The following is a 19,139-nucleotide window of genomic DNA, read 5'->3' on the forward strand; positions in this document are numbered from 1 at the left end:
GGAAAAGGAAAGGTACTTTTACTTAAAAAAAAGTGGGGTTTTTTTCTCACTGGACAGATATATGCTAAGCAAGCATACATTGTACATCTGACAGGTTTTCTCTTTTGGAAAAAGGGGGGATGTTATGATATATCAAATGCATGTAATGTATGCTTCGAGAGATTGAACGACTTAATAAAGTTCACGCATGCGTGTAGGTTACAAATTGAAAACATGTCGCCAAACACGTTTTCACACCGTACACTTCCTTATCTCTGTCTCCCTTTCCCTTGCCTCCCAAGTCTGGTCATGCATTCCTTCTCTCCAGAGATGTCGCCTGTCCCGCTGAGTTACTCCAGCATTTTGTGTCTGTCCCCGGGCTTGCAGCGCTGCGAACGCAGAATTTGCCCGGAGCACGAGCAGCGTTAAAGCATTCGCCATAACACCAGCCTGCGACCTCACTCACAGGAAAGACATTCTTGCCATAGAGGGAGTACAGAGAAGGTTCACCAGATTGATTCCTGGGATGGCAGGACTTTCATATGAAGAAAGACTGGATAGACTCGGCTTGTACTAGCTGGAATTTAGAAGATTGAGGGGAGATCTTATAGAAACTTACAAAATTCTTAAGGGGTTGGACAGGCTAGATGCGGGAAGATTGTTCCCGATGTTGGGGAAGTCCAGAACAAGGGGTCACAGTTTAAGGATAAGGGGGAAGTCTTTTAGTACCGAGATGAGAACGTTTTTTTTCACACAGAGAGTGGTGAATCTGTGGAATTCTCTGCCACAGAAGGTAGTTGAGGCCAGTTCATTGGCTATATTTAAGAGGGAGTTAGATGTGGCCCTTGTGGCTAAAGGGATCAGGGGGTATGGAGAGAAGGCAGGTACGGGATACTGAGCTGGATGATCAGCCATGATCATATTGAATGGCGGTGCAGGCTCGAAGGGCCGAATGGCCTACTCCTGCACCTATTGTATATGTTTCTACAGCTGAACAAACAGATAGAGAAGTGGAGGGAGTGAGCTGGGATTGTGAAGGGGGCCGCCGAGTATTGCCGGCACTGCCCACTAGAGGGCGCGGACCATCTGCATCTGCACCGGCCAGCATCGCTGTAGCTGCACCACGTGGAAGAAAGTCCGTGATACGGCAGGTCGTAAAACAAAAATCATCAACGGTGAGTGGGGGGAAAAAAGGCCGGGGGATATTTGTATTTGGGAGACTTGAAATGGCATCTTAATCTTGCAAACTAAACCGATTTATCGATAATATCTGTCCAGCTGAAGAGTGAGTAGAGATCCCCCCCCCCCCCTCCCTTTTGCTTTTTAATTCTGGTTGCAGCGACCGCGCGGCGGCGGCGGCGGACCGCGTGCTCCGGGCAACGTTCCACGGCCAGGCTCGACCCCACACGTCACCCGCCCCATTCTCTGCAGAGACGCTGCCCGTCCCGCTGAGTTACTGCAGCATGTTGTGTCCAATCCCCCGGGATAGGATTGTGTGTGTGTGGCTGCAACATGTGCCTATTGCCCGGGATAGGATTGTGTGTGTGTGGCTGCAGCATGTTGTATATATTCCCCGGGATAGGATTGTGTGTGTGTGTGGCTGCAGCATGTTGTGTCCAATCCCCCGGGATAGGATTGTGTGTGTGTAGCATGTTGTGTCTATTCCCCGGGTTAGGGATTGTGTGTGGCATGGCTGCAGTTCTGCAGTCCCGGTACTGCGGGGACTGCTGGTACTCCGGGCAACGTTCCTGGCCCAGGACCAGGAAGTGGCAGTAGTGACATAGACAATAGGTGCAGGGGTAGGTGATCATCCAAAATCAGTAACCTGAAATCCTGATTTCTCCCCATGTCCCTTGATTCCGTTAGGTCAGTAACCTGAAATCCTGATTTCTCCCCATGTCCCTTGATTCCGTTAGCCCCAATAGCTATATCCAACTCTCTCTTGAACAGCACCTCATATTTTGCCTGGGCAGTTTGCAGCCCAGTGGTATGAACATCGACTTCTCCAACTTTAGATAGTTCCTCTGTCCCTCCCATCCCCTCCTCCTTCCCAGATCTCCCTCTATCTTCCTGCCTCCACCTATATCCTTCCTTTGTCCCGCCCCCCTGACATCAGTCTGAAGAAGGGTCTCGACCCGAAAAGTCACCCATTCCTTCTCTCCCGAGATGCTGCCTGACCTGCTGAGTTACTCTAGCATTTAGAAGGATGAGGGGGGATCTTGTTGAAACATATAAGATAATTAGGGGATTGGACACATTAGAGGCAGGAAACATGTTCCCAATGTTGGGGGAGTCCAGAACCAGGGGCCACAGTTTAAGAATAAGGGGTAGGCCATTTAGAACGGAGATGAGGAAGAACTTTTTCAGTCAGAGAGTGGTGAAGGTGTGGAATTCTCTGCCTCAGAAGGCAGTGGAGGCCAGTTCGTTGGATGCTTTCAAGAGAGAGCTGGATAGAGCTCTTAAGGATAGCGGAGTGAGGGGGTATGGGGAGAAGGCAGGAACGGGATACTGGTTGAGAGTGATCAGCCATGATCGCATTGAATGGCGGTGCTGGCTCGAAGGGCTGAATGGCCTACTCCTGCACCTATTGTCTATTGTCTATATATCTCTCTTGAATACATCCAGTGAATTGGCCTCCACTGCCTGCGTGGCAGAGAATTCCACAGATTCACAACTCTCCGAGTGAAATGGCAGGCAAATTCAATGTTAGCATTTATATCGAGTGGACTGGAATACAAACAACAGAGATGTAATGCTGAGATAAGGCGCTGGTCAGGCCGCATTTGGAGGACTGTGAGCAAATTTAGGTGGTGTATGTGAGGAAGGATGTGCTGGATCTGGGGAGAGTCCAGAGGAGGTTTACAAGAATGATCCCAGGGATGAGTGGATGAGCGCTTGACAGCACTGGGCCTGTACACGCTGGAGTTGAGGAGGGAACCTCATTGAATCTTACAGAAAAGTGAAACGCATAGATAGAGTGGATAGACACAAAATGCTGGGGTGTCAGCTGCCCAAATGAAATATGAGGTGCTGTTCCTCTAATTTGCACTGGGCCTCACTCTGACAATGGAGGAGGCCCAGGACAGAAAGGTCAGTATGGGAATGGTATGGGGAGTTAAAAGGTTTAGCAACCGGGAGATCAGGTAGGCGGGCTGTGCAGAGATGATCAGCGAAACGATCGCCGAGCCTGCGCTTGGTCTCGCCGATATATAAGAGTCCACACCTGGAACAGTGGATACAGTAGATGAGGTTGAAGGAGGTGCAAATGAACTTCTGCTGGGATAGGGGGGATATTTGGTGTGTAGGAAGGAACTGCAGATTGTGTAGGAAAATAACTGCAGATGCTGGTACAAACCGAAGGTATCACGAAATGCTGGTAACTCAGCAGGCCAGGCAGCATCCAGGAGAGAGGGAATGGGTGACGTTTCGGGTCGAGACCCTTCTTCAATCTGAAGACGGGTCTCGACCCGAAACGTCACCTATTCCCTCTCTCCTGGATGCTGTCTGACCTGCTGAGTTACTCCAGCAATTTGTGATACCAAGGAACTGCAGATGCTGGTTTAAACCAAGAATAGACACAAAATGCTGGAGTAACTCAGCGGGACAGGCAGTATCTCTGGAGAGTAGGAATGGGTGACTTTTTGAGTCTGAAGAAGGGTCTCAACCCAAAACATCAATGATTTCTTTTCTCCAGAGATACTGACTGACCTACTGAGTTACTCCGGCTTTTTGTACATATCTTCAGGACATGGGTTGTTCGCCCTGGCCTCAAGTAATCGCCATGTGGTGGGGAGGTGATGCGTAAGTTAGATGAATTGGGTGCTCATGGTGGCCACAAAATCAATCTATCGTTTCTCAGTGTAGACTGAATTGGTCCCACTGATAAAGAAGATTTGGGTCAGACCCCTTCAGACTGAAAAATACACAAAAGTGGTGGACTAATGTGGCCGGTCAGGCAACATCTCTGCAGAACATGGATAGGTGACTGTGATGAAGTCCTTCTTCAGACTGATTGGACTCATCAGCCTGAAGAAGGGTCCTGATCCATAACATTGCCTTTCCATCCCCTCCACAGATGCTGCCTGACCTGCTGAGTTCCTCCTGCACTTTACGTTTCGGATGTAAATATAGGTGGGTTGGTTAGTAAGTTCGCAGACGGCACCAAAGGTTTTGCAGTTGCGGACAGTGAGGAAAGCTGTCGAAGTATACCAGGGATCAAAGTTACAGAAATGTGTGGGGAAGTGGCAGATGGAGTTTAATTCGAACAAGTGTGAGATGTACTTTGGGAGATTGAATGTAAGTGGAAAGCATACAGTTTATAGAGTCCACATTTTCCAGTCTTTTAGATGTTGCACCTTGTTGCCCTGGCACTTTTATTTCCATTTTATTTCATGTCACACACAGTAATATCATTTATTAATTGACCCCTGGGGAGTTTCATCTTGTCAAAATGGTGAAACATTCAAGCACTTTGGACCCTGACTTGAGCTGTGCCCAAGGGTCATCTTCCAGTCCCTGGCTTCGGCTGCAAAACCTGCCTATATTCTTAACGTGCTTCCAATTCCAGCTGCACATCTGCCCACACCAACTAGAAAGTGGTCCTGACCTCCCATTTATCTCATTGGAGACCTTCGAACTATCTTTAATCAGTCTTTACTGGACTTTAATTTGCATTGAATGTTATACCCTTTATTCTGTATCTACACAGGACGGCTTGATTGTAATCATGTATAGTCTTTCAGCTGACTAGATAGCATGCAGCAAAAAACTTTTCAGTGTACCTAGGTACATGTGACGATAATAAACTAAACTGAACTAATCAAGAACCTATCAATCTCCATTTTGAAAATGCCCAATGTCTTTGTCTTCACAGCTGTCTGTGGCAATGAATTCCACAGATTCGCCACCGTCTGGCTAAAGTAATTTCTCCTCATCTCTGTTCTGAAGGTACATCCTTTTATTCTGAGGCTGTGCACTATGGTTTTAGACTCTCCCATACTGAAAACATCCTTTCCGCATGCATTGTAGACCTTTATAATTTTCTAAATGTATTAAACAGTTGAGAGCTATGAGTGACAGGAGAAAAGTGAAAAGAAAAGCCTTGAGGCAGTTAGCCAGTATTCTACAGCTTGGTGGAGCAGTGGATCAGCAATCCACGGATCTTCTCCGTGGATTGTCACCTTGTCGTGGTGGAGAAGCTTGTGTGGTTCTGAGATCCTGAGAGCGATGCCATCTGGAGCTATGCTCCTGGCAGGGTCACCCATGGCGGTAAGGTCGAAGGGGAGGTCTCTGACAAAGAGCAATCCAACCAAGACCGTAACGGTAGAATGGGCGGAGGATAATGGCTGACTTTTGTGGAGCGTCGCAACGGCTGGGAAGGTGAATGAAGGCTGCAGCAGAAAACGGGCCCCGGTCGCCTTGGATTCCATGCCACTGGATTCTGATCCAGATCTGTCACGGACCGTATGGTAGCTGTCTGTGCACCAGTCTCCCCACGTTAAACAAAGTTATTCACAAGCGTCCGACCATATGGAGAGGACAGTCATACTCACTTCGAGTGACTGCTGTTGATGGTGGAGCAGGCTTCAGAGAACAGGTCTACTATTTCCTTGCACTCTTATGTTTTTGGTGCTTGACTAGAAGTTTGATTCAAGACGGTCCCCACTGCTATGAGGCAGTGGGAAAGTGGTTGAGGTCAACTTTTCAGTCTTTGCTGTAGATTCATAGACTGGTCACATTTGATGTCTTTAGATTAAAGTGAAATGAGTTGGCTGTAAAGTTGCATCCATTTATCAGAACTAGTTTCAACCATGCTTCAAGAAATCTGGCTGTAATCCTAAATAAGTTGCCATTTGATACTCCATGCCAGTGTTATTCTTGACTCTTTTAGATGATTACAAACCCCCAGCACCTTTGCATTGTTAATATATAAATTGCATTTCACTGGTTGTTCAAAAAGAGAGAATTCCCCGATGGATAATGATTCTACTATATATTTCATGATAATATTACCGGGACATTCCTGAAGATTTTCTGGAACTGAAGGCCTTGAGTTATATGGAGATGCTCGAAGGGCTTGGGACCTTTGTCCTGGAGAGTAGTAGGCTGAGAGGGTGACCTTGTGGAGGTATATAAAATTATGAGGGTGAATGGTTGGTCTTTTTCCCAGGGCAGGGACATCTAAAACTTGGCATAGATGCCAGATAAGAGGGGAAAGATATAAAAAGGGCTGGAGGACCACATTTTTCACACAGAGAATGGAACGAGCTGCCAGAGGAAGCTGTAGATGCAGGTACAATCACAATGTTTAAAGATATTTGGCCGTACATGGATTGAGAGGGCTTAGAGGGATATGTGCCATATGCTTGCAAATGGCACTAGCTGCAGCATTGATGTATAGAAGGATCTTTGGGTCCGAGTCCATAACTCCCTGAAGATGGTAACGCAAGTAGATAGAATAGTAAAGAAGGCATGTGGTATGGTTGCCTTCATTCATTGGGGCATTGAGTATAAGAATAAGGAATTCAGGATGCAGCTCTATAGGACATTGGTAAAGCTGCATTTGGAGTATTGGCTGCAGTTCTGGTTGCCCAATTGCAGAAAATATGTGCAGGCTTTTGAGAAGTGGTTTGCTACAATGCTGCATGGATTGGGGGGGGGGGGGGGGATAGTAATTATTAGGAAAGGTTGGCCAGATTTGGATTATTTCCCATGGAGCCTCACAGGTTGAGGGGAGACCTGATGGATGTGTATAAAATTATGAGAGGCATAGATAGCGTGGACTGTCAGAACCTATTTTCCCAAGATGGAAATCTGAAAGGCTAGAGGGTGTTGCTTTTAGGTGAAGGGGCAAAGTTTAAAGCAGATATGCAGGGGAATTTTCTTTTTTTATACAGAGGGTGGTGGGTGTTTGGATGCGCTGCCAGGGATGGGGGTGGAGGCAGATACGATAGTGACATTAAGAGGCTTTTCGAGAGGCACCTGGTTATGCCTTGAATTGAGGGATATGCATCATATGCAGGTAGATAAGATTAATTTATCTTGGTGTCATGTTCGGCACAAACATTGGGGTAAAGGGCCTGTCCTTCTGCTGTACTGTTCTTTGTACTTGTTCGGACAGACGTTGTGGTTGATATGGATAAGTTGGGCCAAAGGGTCAGTTTCCATGCTGTCCAACTCAATAACTATTTGGAAAGGATGAATTTCTCATGTATTTGCTTTCTTCTTGATCAACAAACTAAATCTAATGTAAGAAAATAAGTGCAGATGCCGGTACAAATTGAAGGTATTTATTCACAAAATGCTGGAGTAACTCAGCAGGTCAGGCAGCATCTCAGGAGAGAAGAAATGGGTGACGTTTCGGGTCGAGACCCTTCTTCAGACTGATGAAGGGTCTCGACCCGAAACGTCACCCATTCCTTCTCTCCTGAGATGCTGCCTGACCTGCTGAGTTACTCCAGCATTTTGTGAAACTAAATCTAATGATCAACAAACTAAATCTATTGACAACGCGCAATCTTTCTTACTATATTTCAGTGATGGTGAGTAACAAATCCAGACTGCATGCTTTATTACTGCGTTTCAGGGATGAGAACTAATGCACCTTTACTGACTAAATGTAATCTTTTTCAGAATTTTGAATTGAAATGTCTTTTCGTGGAGGTAGGGGCGGCGGAGGCGGAAGAGGTGGTTATGGAGGCGGAAGTGGAGGCGGTTACGGTGGGGGAAGAGGCGGTGGCAACTACGGTGGGGGAAGAGGAGGCGGCTTTGGCGGAGGAAGAGGGCGTGGAGGATTCCGCGGCGGAGGCCGAGGAGGCTTCAATAGAGGATATGATCAGGGGCCTCCTGAAAGGGTAGTAGGTACGTATGGACATTACGTGGACATTGATTAATGACAATGACAAGAATAACAATGGCTCAATGACAAGAACATTGATTCGGAGGGGTGTCAGAGATTATGGGGAGGAGGCAGCAGAATGGGGTTTAGAGGGAGAGAGAGATCAGTCATGATTGAATGGCGGAGTTGACTTGATGGGCCGAATGACTTAATTCTGCTCCTATCACATTTGACCTTATGATCAACATTCTTGGCAAAAGTTGCATTGTCCTAAATCAAGAGGTTATTGTAATCCAGATAAATATTTCAAATGCCTGAGCAGCTGTTTAATTAGTCCATATTTTAATGAAAATATTTCCAGGGAAGAAGGCGGATTGGCTGAAGATCTTCACTATTGTTTGATCTTTTCTGCAAATGTGATATAAATGCTGCACTGCAGGGAGAAATAGAATGCTTGGATTTTACGCTTCCTCTCTGATAAACCGGTTTAAGAGTAAATGTTCTTATTGTGATTCCATGAGGATTCTGGTTTCTTTTATTCATGGCTTTCTGTAATAATAGCAAAGACATGAAGTAACACATGTAAAATAATAAATGCTGCAAAAATCTTGTTGATGGTCCAAACACTGGTGAAATGAAAATATTTTGTATTCATTCTCTCATGTTAATGCAGTGCTTCGTGTTTTGTGTTTTTTATAACTTGGCAAATTAATTTCCCTCCTGGGATAAATAAAGTTCTATCGTATCGTATTGTATTTAATTTGACTCCAAGCCTTTTAATCGCATGAATGCCTAATGTATTTCTGAAGTGTTAAATCTAATTTGGATTTACATTGTTTAAATATACTTTTCAATGAGCTTTTAAATATTCAGATAGAGTTAGGAGTACTTGATGGTGCAGTGATCCAGCACACCTTCATCCCATGAATTTGGATTCAAATCGAAAATTTATCGAAAAGGTGGAAGTTTCCACATATATTTAATGATATATTATTTTTGATGTGCAACTTAATTTTTTTATAATATAGCTATTTATTTATAATTTTTTATGTATTCTTATGAACATTTAAATGTAATGGTTCTTTAACTCTTTGCTATATTTATGTTAGAATTGGGAGATTTCATGCATTCATGCGAAGATGACATTGTTTGCAAGTGCACCTCGGAAGAAAATAAAGTCCCTTATTTTAATGCGCCCGTTTACCTGGAAAACAAAGAACAAATTGGAAAAGTTGATGAAATATTTGGACAGCTTCGAAATTTTGTATCCTTTTGTGAGTTAGTGTTGGGAAGTACCTAAACCAGTAGATGATTCTTGAGCTACATATGAAGGCATCGTGTCAGCTAGTGTTTCTTTGACATCTTGTGTTGCTTTCAGGTGTGTTAGTTGTATGAAAACAACAAAGTACTTGGTAACCCACTAACTAGGATTGGGTATAATCGCTAATTTTTTGTTCACATTTATGTCTTCATTGATTTTTAAATTGCTGTGGCACAGTGGTGCAGCTGGTAGAGCTGCTGCCTCACAGTGCCAGAGACCAGGGTTTGATCCTGACCTTGGGTACACCTGTCTGAGCACATTCTCCCTGTGACCACATGGATTTACCCTGGGTGCCTCCCACATCCCAAAAACCATGCTTGTATGTTAATTGACCTCTGTAAAATTGCCCCTAATGTGTTGGGAATTGAAGATAAAGTAGCATAATATAGAAATAGTGCAAACGGATGATTCAGCGTGGGCTCGGTGGACCTAAGGGCTTTTTGCTACACTACATCTCTAAATAAAAAACAAAAAACTAAAATTATATCTCCATGGTATGATTATAATTTTCTTAAAATTGTTGAAAAAAATGCTACCTGATTTTTCCTTAATTGAAATTATTAGTACTTTTCAGTTAAGTTATCAGACAACATGAACGCTAGTTCCTTCAGGCAACCACAGAAGGTAGGTTTTATTCTAAAGATTAATTGAAAATATTTATGACAAATTATTTACAGAAAAAAATCCCCTTTCCATTTTTTATTTTTGTAAAATCCATTTCTTCAGTTCTTGCCAAAAGTTTTCTTCCATTTAGATTACTACCATATTTCCATTACGAATAAAACTTTTCTTGCAAGCGCATGATACTTGGGTACTCTTATCAATATTCGTGGATTTACTGACTGATGCACTCATACTTCTCACTAAGAACTAAAAAAAGTTGCTTCTGGTCTATTTGGTCTTGGGCTAAAGGCCCTATTTCAACCCTGTGTGACACTCTGCCTCTGCAATCCCATGTTTTCTAAATTGTTTAATTTTTGTTTTTGTGTTATCTCTTCCAAAGGCTCTCAAAGTTCAAATGTACCACATTCCTTGATTCCTAATCTATTCTGCTAGTTTCAACCTCTAAAATTCTTTTAAAATATTGGATGTGATTTCCCTCTTATAATTCTATTCTAAGTGCTTTGTTAATATATCTGTCCTATATTGTCTAATTTTCCCATCTACTAACTGTCAGACCAGTCTTTCCTTCCTCTTCCAGGTGGTATATTTGTTACCTTCCGATATGAGTATACAGTTCTAAAATCTTTGGATTTTAATTTATCAATTATTAGTCCCATTTATTTTTTTCAAGTACTTTTTCTTTCTTTGACCACCTCTTTTTCAGGAGATCTGTTATTTACTATTTCCAGGTAAGATTTGCGAAGGCATGGACAATATCTTTGTTTAGTTTCTTTGCTGTTCCCCAGTATAATTTCCCTCGGCCTTTAAATAATCCACATTAGCTTCTGCAAAGCTTTTCCCTTTTGCAGTTCGACAAGCAATTGCCGTCATCTAGGATTACATGTATTCTACTCTCCCTGACCGTACCAGTGTTTTTAGTTCTTCGTTGCTGAGTTGGGTTTTTCCAATCCAAAGGGTTTCTCCTCGTTTTTACAACATTTTATATATTTTGCTTTTGTCCAGATTTACCAGTCCTTGTAATTCATAATTGGTTCATTTTCCTTTTTGGGGTTGGAGCTTTAAATGGGATATAAATTTGAAGTTCCTCACTCTTTCTCCGCAGCCATATCTCCTTATATAATTTAATTGTACACCAGACCCAACTTTTTTTGTAGGTTGCGTTGTTTAGATTTAAGATTGTGGTTTTGGATTGAATTAAATCAGCTTTAATTTTTTTTGTAATACTTTTATCATGTTCCTTTAAAGCCCTTGAACAACAAGATCATTAACTCTTTATTGTTGCACAAAATTGAATCGACCTGCAGCATAGCGAGTTTGTGCAATTTGTTCGTAGTCTGAGCCTGTCCTGTTCGTAATCTGAGCCTGTCGCGGCCCTTATCTTCAGTCTTCCGTTGGAACATCACCGTTCCATGTTCTCTACATCTACTCCAGCACTTTGTGTCTCCAGCTATCAGAGTCACTCTTTGTGTCCTTTCAAGAAAATCTTTCCGGTCACATTGCCATTGTCTTGTCAAATTTACCAGTGACAACAAATGGGATAAAGGCTATTTCAAAAACATTGTCCAAAATGAGGAACTCATTGAAGACTTAAATGACAAGTTTCCCTGAATTTTGCCAGCTTCAAAGGACAGGATCCAAACAAACCACGCGACGTGATGTGGCGGATGCACATCAATGATAAATGAACCTCCCTGAGATGAATGCAATATCCCGGGAATGAGTAGGTTAACATATGATGAGTGTTTGTCGGCACGGGGCCTGTGCTCAGTGGAGTTTAGAAGAATGAGGGGGGACCTAATTGAAACATACAGAATAGTGAAAGGCTTGAATAGAGTGGATGTGGAGAGGTTGTTTCCATTAGTGGTAGAGTATAGAACTAGAGGTCATAACCTCAGAATTAAAGGACATTCTTGTAGGAAAGAGATGAGGAGAAATTTCTTTAGTCAGAGGGTGGTGAATCTGTAGAATTCTTTGCCACAGAAGGCTGTTGAGGTCAAGGCAGTGAATATTTTTAAGGCAGAGATAAATAGATTTTTGATTGGTACAGGTGTTAGAGGTTATGGGGAGAAGGGGGTTAGGAGGGAGAGATAGATCAGCCATGATTAGCCAGCGGTGCTGGCTTGAAGGGCCAAATGGCCTCTTGCACCTTTTTTCTATGATTGAATGGTGAAGTGGACTTGATGGGCCGAATGGCCTAATTCTACTCGTATTCTTTATGGCCTTATGATCCTGGGTCAAACAGTAGACCATTTGATGGAGATGTCTTCAAAATAAAACCATTCTTTCAAAAAATGATTTGTTGACCTACAAACTCAATTTATAAATATTGCTGCAGTCATTCACAATAGTGTAATTAAAAAAATCATTGATCTGCTTTTCTCTTGGTGCACAGTGAATGTAACTTCTTGCATGAAACTAACTGCCTCAAGTGTACTTGGATTTACTTCTGTAATTTTCCCTTTTCCCCTCAGTTTTACGTTGATCCAGCAAAACTACTCCCGCTTCAGCGGTTTTTGCCTCTACCACCGGGTGTAAAAAGTGGGATGAGGGGAGGCCGTGGAACCAGAGGTCGAGGTGGACGTGGTGGGAGAATGGGTAGGAAATGTTACATTAATTGAACAAGACCAACAGAATATCTATTCAAGTTCCTATTTTTATGTATACACTCCACTGCAGTGTTATCAAAGGTACAGGGTCACAGCTGGTAGAGCTACTTTCCTGATGGTAAAGACTACAGGTGCTGAAGGTCAATGATGGTATTGCCTTCATATAAATTGTCCTTGCAGCACATCATTATTTACCATTGTGTTGGGTGGCCCAGCTAGTAGAGCTGTTGCCTCAGCACCATAGACCCATGTTTGATGTTGACCTCGAGTGCGGTCTGTGTGGAGTTTGCACCTTCACCATGTGTATTTCCTCGGTCAGTTCCCTCCCCCCCCCCCCCCCTCACATTCCAAAGACGTGCGGGTTTATAGGAAAATTGGCCTCTGTAAATTGTTCCGAATGTGTAGGGACTGGATGAGACAAGTGGGATAACAGGACCAGTGTGAACAGGTGATCGATGGGCAGCAGTGGGCCAAAGGGCCTGTTTCCATGCTGTATCTCCAAAACTAAACAACAAAAAATCTGATCAGTCACAGAAGAGAGGGTTGGTTTGCCATGGAGGTAGGTTTTAAAGAATGTCATAAAAGAGAACGAAGAGACAGGGAGGTGAAGAGAGTTGGGAACGGAATTTCATGACATTGCCTAGGAAGCAGAAGTCAGATCCTCTAATTGATCAACAATAATGGAAAAGTAAGAGGCTAGAACTGGAACAGTGCCAATATCTTGGTGGTTTGTATGGTTATTGAACCTGAAGAAAATTGGAAGGGCTGGGAAGAGTGGTGGTGGTGTTAAATGGAGGTGATGGAGAGGGTTGAAAACAAAAATGTATAACTATTAAAATAACCTGATTGGGAGTAATTTTAAAAGCTTATATTGTATTGATGCAGTAGTCTTTTCCATTTTACGAATGAGTGGCTGTGGGTAAAGGTTTTCTAGTGCAATAAACTAATGATTATATTTTTGATTTTTATCCAGGTGGTTTCAGAGGTGGCAGAGGAGGTTTCGGAGGAGGCAGAGGGGGGAGAGGTCGCAGCTTTAGAGGTAAATAACAAAAAGCTTGTGTTATATTTCATGAGTCTCCAGTCGTTTTCCTTGCTCTTTGGATGTTAAATTTAAAATGCAGGCTTTAAATAAATGAGTGAGTGAGTGTAAACCTTTCTTAGAAAATCCATGCGTTTGCAACTTGTGAAGAGGTCATTTGGCAACCACTGCAATGAAGTATTACTTCTCAGCATTCTGAAACTGTTGCCGCCTACTCTCGTGTCTTCACTACTTCTTCCTTTGGTTCACATATTTACTCAATTTTCCCTTTAAAGAAGCAATGATCTGAAATTAAATCACTTCCTTTGGATTCAGTATTACAATGGACATCTACACAAGAAGATTTTTTTAATTCACTGCTGGTGATCAATTTAAATTGGTGATTTCTTATCATTGACTTACAAACTGAAGAAAATAGGGATTGAATTTGGAAACATTCCACATATCCCGTGACCTTTCTATGGAAATACCCTTTTATATCATGTTCCTTGGTTTTCCCTTTCATAGTTTAGCTTGGTCCATGTTTGAATGTTCTCTGTGGCATATTTATCCTTAATCATGAGACATTTGGATCACTACATAGTGATCCAACCAGGGGAGTTAATACTTTATTTCTTAGTTCACATTTAGTCATAGAGTGATACAGTGTGGAAACAGGCTCTTCGGCTCAACTTGCCCACACCGGTTAACATGCCCCAGCTATACTAGTCCCACCTGCCTGCTCTTGGTCCATATCGGGCGACACGGTGGCACAGTGGTAGAGTTGCTGCCTTACAGCGAATGCAGAGCCGGAGACCCGGGTTCGATCCTGACTACGGGTGCTGTCTATACGGAGTCTGTACGTTCTCCCCGAGACCTGCGTGGGTTTCCTCCGAGATCTTCGGTTTCCTCCCACACTCCAGGTTTGTACGTGAATTGGCTGGGCAAATGTAAAAATTGTCCCTAGTGGGTGTAGGATAGTGTTAATGTGCGGGGGTCGCTGGGCGGCACGGACCCGGTGGGACGAAGGGCCTGTTTCTGCACTGTATCTCTAAATCTAAAATCTAAAAGCCTGCCTGCTCTTGGTCCATATCCTTCCAAACCTGTCCTATCCCTGTACCTGTCTAACTGTTTCTCAAACGTTGGGATAGTCCTTGCCTCAACTACCTCTGGCAGCTTGTTCCATACACCCACCACCCTTTGTGTGAAAAAGTTACCCCTCAGATTCCTATTAAATCTTTTCCCCGTCACCTTGAACCTATGTCCTCTGGTCCTCGATTCCCCTACTCTGGGCAAGGGATTCTGTGCATCTACCCGATCTACTCCTCGCATGATTTTATACACCTCTATAAGATCACCCCTCATTTCCTGCTGTGCTCATTCCCATTTTTAAAATTCCAAATTCTACGGGTCTTTGTAGGTCCAGATGGGTTTGTTTACTCATGGTCTTCACTATTCTATTATGTAAATATTTCTGTTTTTTTATTCTCTTGTCACCGTGAGTTTTAAGCTTTGAGTTTGCTTTCTGTCTCTCCAACTGCAGTAACCAGTGTTACCTGTTTGGGAAGCTTATTTGTTATCTTTGTTATTGAAGATGAGCTTTGCTCCCTCGCTGATCATTTCACCCTTCCAGACAACTATCTGAAACTGAACTGGGTCTATTGCATTTTTTGTGGCCAATATTCTGGGGGTTTGCATGGATTTACTTTCAGATATACCCAGTGGTTGACTGTTTTGGGCTATTGGCCAGCCTTTCATCAGCTGACCGCGGGGGTGCCTGAGCTCGGCCGAAATATGCAGGATGGATTCCAAAGGTGGAGGACAAATTTCCAAACTCTGAAACTGGGAAATTGCCTGGCAAATCTCCATCTACTTAACTCGCTGTGAGGAAAATGGGTTCTCTAAAATTAATGGGAAAACGCTTTTACCAGGAGAATTCAATTTTGTTCAATATCTTTTGAGTGCAAAGTATTTTAACTTAAACAGGACTCGAGCAATTTTGAACGTTTGCAATTTTAAGGACATTCGATTCAATTGGCAGCTGGTGAGCCTGGGGATGGGGCACTGCTGGCCATCAAAGCCATTCAGTCAGCGTGACTGGCCCCCTGTGCTGGGAGAGGCTCTGGACCTTGGTGATGGGCCACAAGTCAGCACTTTTAAGACTCTGTGGTCTAGGGCGCAGGTTACCTGGAATCTCTGGGCAGCAGACCTTGACTACACCTCCCTCCTTGCATCTACTTTACCAGGTTTTCAGTCTGCTCGTATTGCCTTCAATTTATCTTCCTTCTTTCAACCACGTTTCTTATTTTTCGCACCTCCCGTCCAACCCACTCCTAGTCAGAACAAGGGCAGGGTTCCATTCTCCATGGTTTCCAATCTACCAGCCTCTCCATTCAACAGATCAGCCTCCTTAATTTCTATTATTTCCAATACCATTTCACTATCAAGCCTTCTTTCTTCCTCCTTCCATTTCAGCATCCAAAAGGACTTTCTTTTCTGCCTTCTTGGTCCATTCTTTCATCTCCTTCAATTAGTTCTCATCTCATGATATTTTCCCAGGAGATAGTGGGTGATACAAAATATGCCTTTTCACCTTGTCCTTTCCGACATTCCAGGAATCCAAATCATCCTTCCAGGTGAAGCAGTAATTCATGTGTGCTGCTTCCAATTTGGGGTGTTGCATACAGTGCTTCGCTTTATCATCTTCTCTCCAAGCCCAGCCAGGATGACTGCAGAACCCTTTCTTTCAGCCTGCACTGCTAGCATCGAGCTTCCGGGGATCTGATTTTAATTCTCTGTCCCATTTCTGTTCTATAGTGCTCCAGTGATGCCCAACATAAGTTCGAGGAACATCATCTCATTGTTATCTGTACATATCAGACCCTAAGAGGCTAGTTAGAATGAATAACTTGCGATGCTCTTTTTCACTGATGAGGCTGTCTCTTTCAGTTTGTTTAACCTTTCAATTTTTTAAAATAATTATTACCATGACAGCTTTAGTGTGTCCCTATCACAGATATTGTCTGAAGAAGGGCCTGACCCGAAACGTTACCTATCCTTGTGGCCCAGAGATGCTACCTGACCTACTCAGTTATTCCAGCACTTTGTGTCTCTTTTGTAAACCAGAATCTGCAATTCCTTATATCTACAGATATTGGGTCTGTGTTTTTCACCCCGACCTATCTCTGCAACTTAAAACATGCTTGCCTTTGCTCCATTCCCGTACTAAAGAAGAATTCTTGACTCAAAACATTGCATCTCTCCCCAGTGCTGGTGTTGGACCTGCTGAGTACTTCCAGTACAGGTCCATTATCGGTTTTCCAGCACCCTTGGTTCCAGTGCCTTTCCGGATTATCTGTTTTGCTGGACAAACAGAGGCCACGGCCTCGAAGAGTAGTCGAACAGTATTGGAACAGTCCCCCAGGCCGCCAAAGGTACCAGTCTGCAAGGTTGGCAGTGAATCCGCCTACAGGAACTGATCTGCCGGCCCCGGCCGGGCCAAAGTTCCAGAGCCCCGGCCATAGGGGGCCGATTCGACCAGCAGATCGTCGCGGAAGTCCCATTGAGGTCGAGATCAGCCGCCTGGCCTAGGCACCACATTTTCTGGGTGGAGGGGTTGTTCAAGTGCACTCTTAATTTTGTCCAGATTAAAGGAGGTGCCGGACCAACAGTTGTGAGAAAATCAGTGGTGGATCTGTATATTCTAGTTTTGTTTCTTTAATATTACCAAACTAACCAGCCACAATCCATTGGCTGCTAACTCTTGATTCTTTGTCCAAAGGTCTCTCTGTCTCAACCATCTGTCACACAGGACTCATAGGTCTTGGTAACTTGGCCATACATTGATTTAAAAATTCTCACCCATGTGCAAATTGGTGTTTATTTGTCTTTCTCTTTGTGTATTCTTGTGGCTTCTTGAGCACTGCAGTCCTCTGACCTTGGCACCGATTTCCAATTCTGGCCTCTCAACGTTTCCGATGTTAATTCTTTCATTGATGGCAGCCGTGTTTCAATTTACAAGCTCTTAAGCTTTGGAATATTTTCCCTCTGCATCTTTGCTTTTTTTTAATATGCACCTTAAAACCTATAATTTGATCATGCATCTGTCTGAATATCTTCTTTGTACTTTGGTGTCATATTTTGTCTGAAAGTGACTTAGTTTCTAAAGAGTGATTTTGATTTCTGAGTATGTGTAGTTGTATATGGATTCCCACTTTAGCATTGTGCCCCGTGCTCTAGTCCAACTTGTTTATGTACAATGGGAACAAACATGCACCCAGCATGTTACTGTGACCCCACAGCATTTTCACCCACGCCCCCCTGCATCCGATTCCATTTGTTCTTGAATTCCAAGGTATTAGTTGCCTCATTGAGCTTTCTGAGAATCCCATCTGTTGCGTTGATTTTTTAAAAACTTGCCCAGTTTGTCATTTCAAAGCAATCTGAGCTCCATTAGTATACAGACCGCTTAATATTTATGCTTGTGCCCAGCTCCATTGGGTCGCCTGGACCAGAAAACCATCTATCTATATACTAAAACTCGTTTGTTTGTTTGTTCCTGAACTACAGCCAAAATGGTACATGATAGCGCAACAATTTTAGACCCACCTTACTCACCGTCGTCCCTTTGGTGCTAATGGAAGAAATTTCATTGAAATCGGTGTTATATTTTTTAAGTTATTCACATTTTAAAGTTTAAATCTATCTCCTAGGGAGGGGGGGGGGGCGGGTGGAGGGAGGGAGGGGGTGGAGTGGTGGGGAGGGAGTGGGGATGGGGAAGTGGGGGAGGGGAGGGAGGAGGAGAAGGGGAGGGGGGAGGAGAAGGGGAGGGGGGGAGGAGAAGGGGAGGGGGGAGGGGGGGAGGAGAAGGGGAGGGGGGAGGGGGGGAGGAGAAGGGGAGGGGGGAGGAGAAGGGGAGGGGGGGGGGGGAGAGGGTGCTGCACCAATACAGGAGAGGTTTGGGCTCAACAGGTCCACGGTCTAGTTTTAGCTAAATTTCATCAGGCTTTCAGCCAAGCCTAAACTGTCCAAAGATATATCTGTAGTTCTCCATTGTTTACCAGTTGTTGGCCTACTGAACTTGTAACATGCATCCTTTTATTCTCCCTATTTAAGGTGGAGGAGGAAGATGAACATGAATATTTAAGACTTGGCCAGCAGCCGCCAAATGTATTCTTTATATCTTCTACAAGTTCATGCCTTTGCTGTTATCGGCTATACCAAATTGAAGTATATTTAAAATCTAATATAGATTTTTGTATTGCAATCACGCCTGTATCAATTAATTTGGATATATTTGAGGGTCCAGTTTATATGTAATTTTTATTTTAATTCAATATTTTCTGAACTTATTTATATACAAGGACAAAAGTAGTCATTTGTATTGAATTAAATTTACTGTGTTCTACTGATATAACAATACTTAATTTACAAAACAGAGCATTGTGAGATGATTGTTCAGTGAAATTGGGTTTAAAATAAATGTTTGTTACAAAGACTTTTGTGTGAAGTTTTACCTTGGAGCCAATTGACTGGGATCACGTGCAAGTAGTTTTAGCATGGAAGTAATCATTGCGTAATATTTGCATGAAGTAAAGGGTCCATTAAGTGGAGAGGCTGCCTCAGCTCCAGCATCTTGGTTCAATCCTGACATCCAGTGCAGTCCTGTAACCATGTGGAGTTTCCCCGGAAGCCCTGGTTTCCTCCCATCCCAAAGATATGCAGGTTGGTAGGTTATTTGGCCAAAGTAACTTG

At 43.4% G+C, this 19,139-nt stretch overlaps 1 protein-coding gene across 4 annotated transcripts; it reads left to right on the top strand.

The window, feature by feature from the left end:
• Positions 1–1,069: 1,069 nt before the first annotated feature.
• On the top strand, positions 1,070–18,858 carry gar1 (GAR1 homolog, ribonucleoprotein). Of its 4 annotated transcripts, none has more exons than XM_078406251.1 (8): positions 1,070–1,154; positions 4,853–4,926; positions 7,612–7,839; positions 8,926–9,080; positions 9,702–9,761; positions 12,233–12,356; positions 13,341–13,406; positions 18,501–18,858. In XM_078406251.1, exons 3-8 carry the CDS (start codon positions 7,626–7,628, stop codon positions 18,515–18,517), a joined length of 636 nt encoding a protein of 211 aa, XP_078262377.1. In that variant the 5' UTR covers positions 1,070–1,154; positions 4,853–4,926; positions 7,612–7,625; the 3' UTR covers positions 18,518–18,858. The 4 variants fall into 4 exon arrangements, with proteins under 4 accessions (XP_078262377.1, XP_078262366.1, XP_078262395.1 ...); XM_078406240.1 differs by having other exon boundaries at positions 1,134–1,264; XM_078406269.1 differs by lacking the exon at positions 18,501–18,858 and having other exon boundaries at positions 1,134–1,264; positions 13,341–13,414.
• Positions 18,859–19,139: the final 281 nt, after the last annotated feature.

The sequence above is a fragment of the Rhinoraja longicauda genome, chromosome 1 (genome assembly GCF_053455715.1).
Source record: "Rhinoraja longicauda isolate Sanriku21f chromosome 1, sRhiLon1.1, whole genome shotgun sequence".
Taxonomy (NCBI): domain Eukaryota; kingdom Metazoa; phylum Chordata; class Chondrichthyes; order Rajiformes; family Arhynchobatidae; genus Rhinoraja; species Rhinoraja longicauda.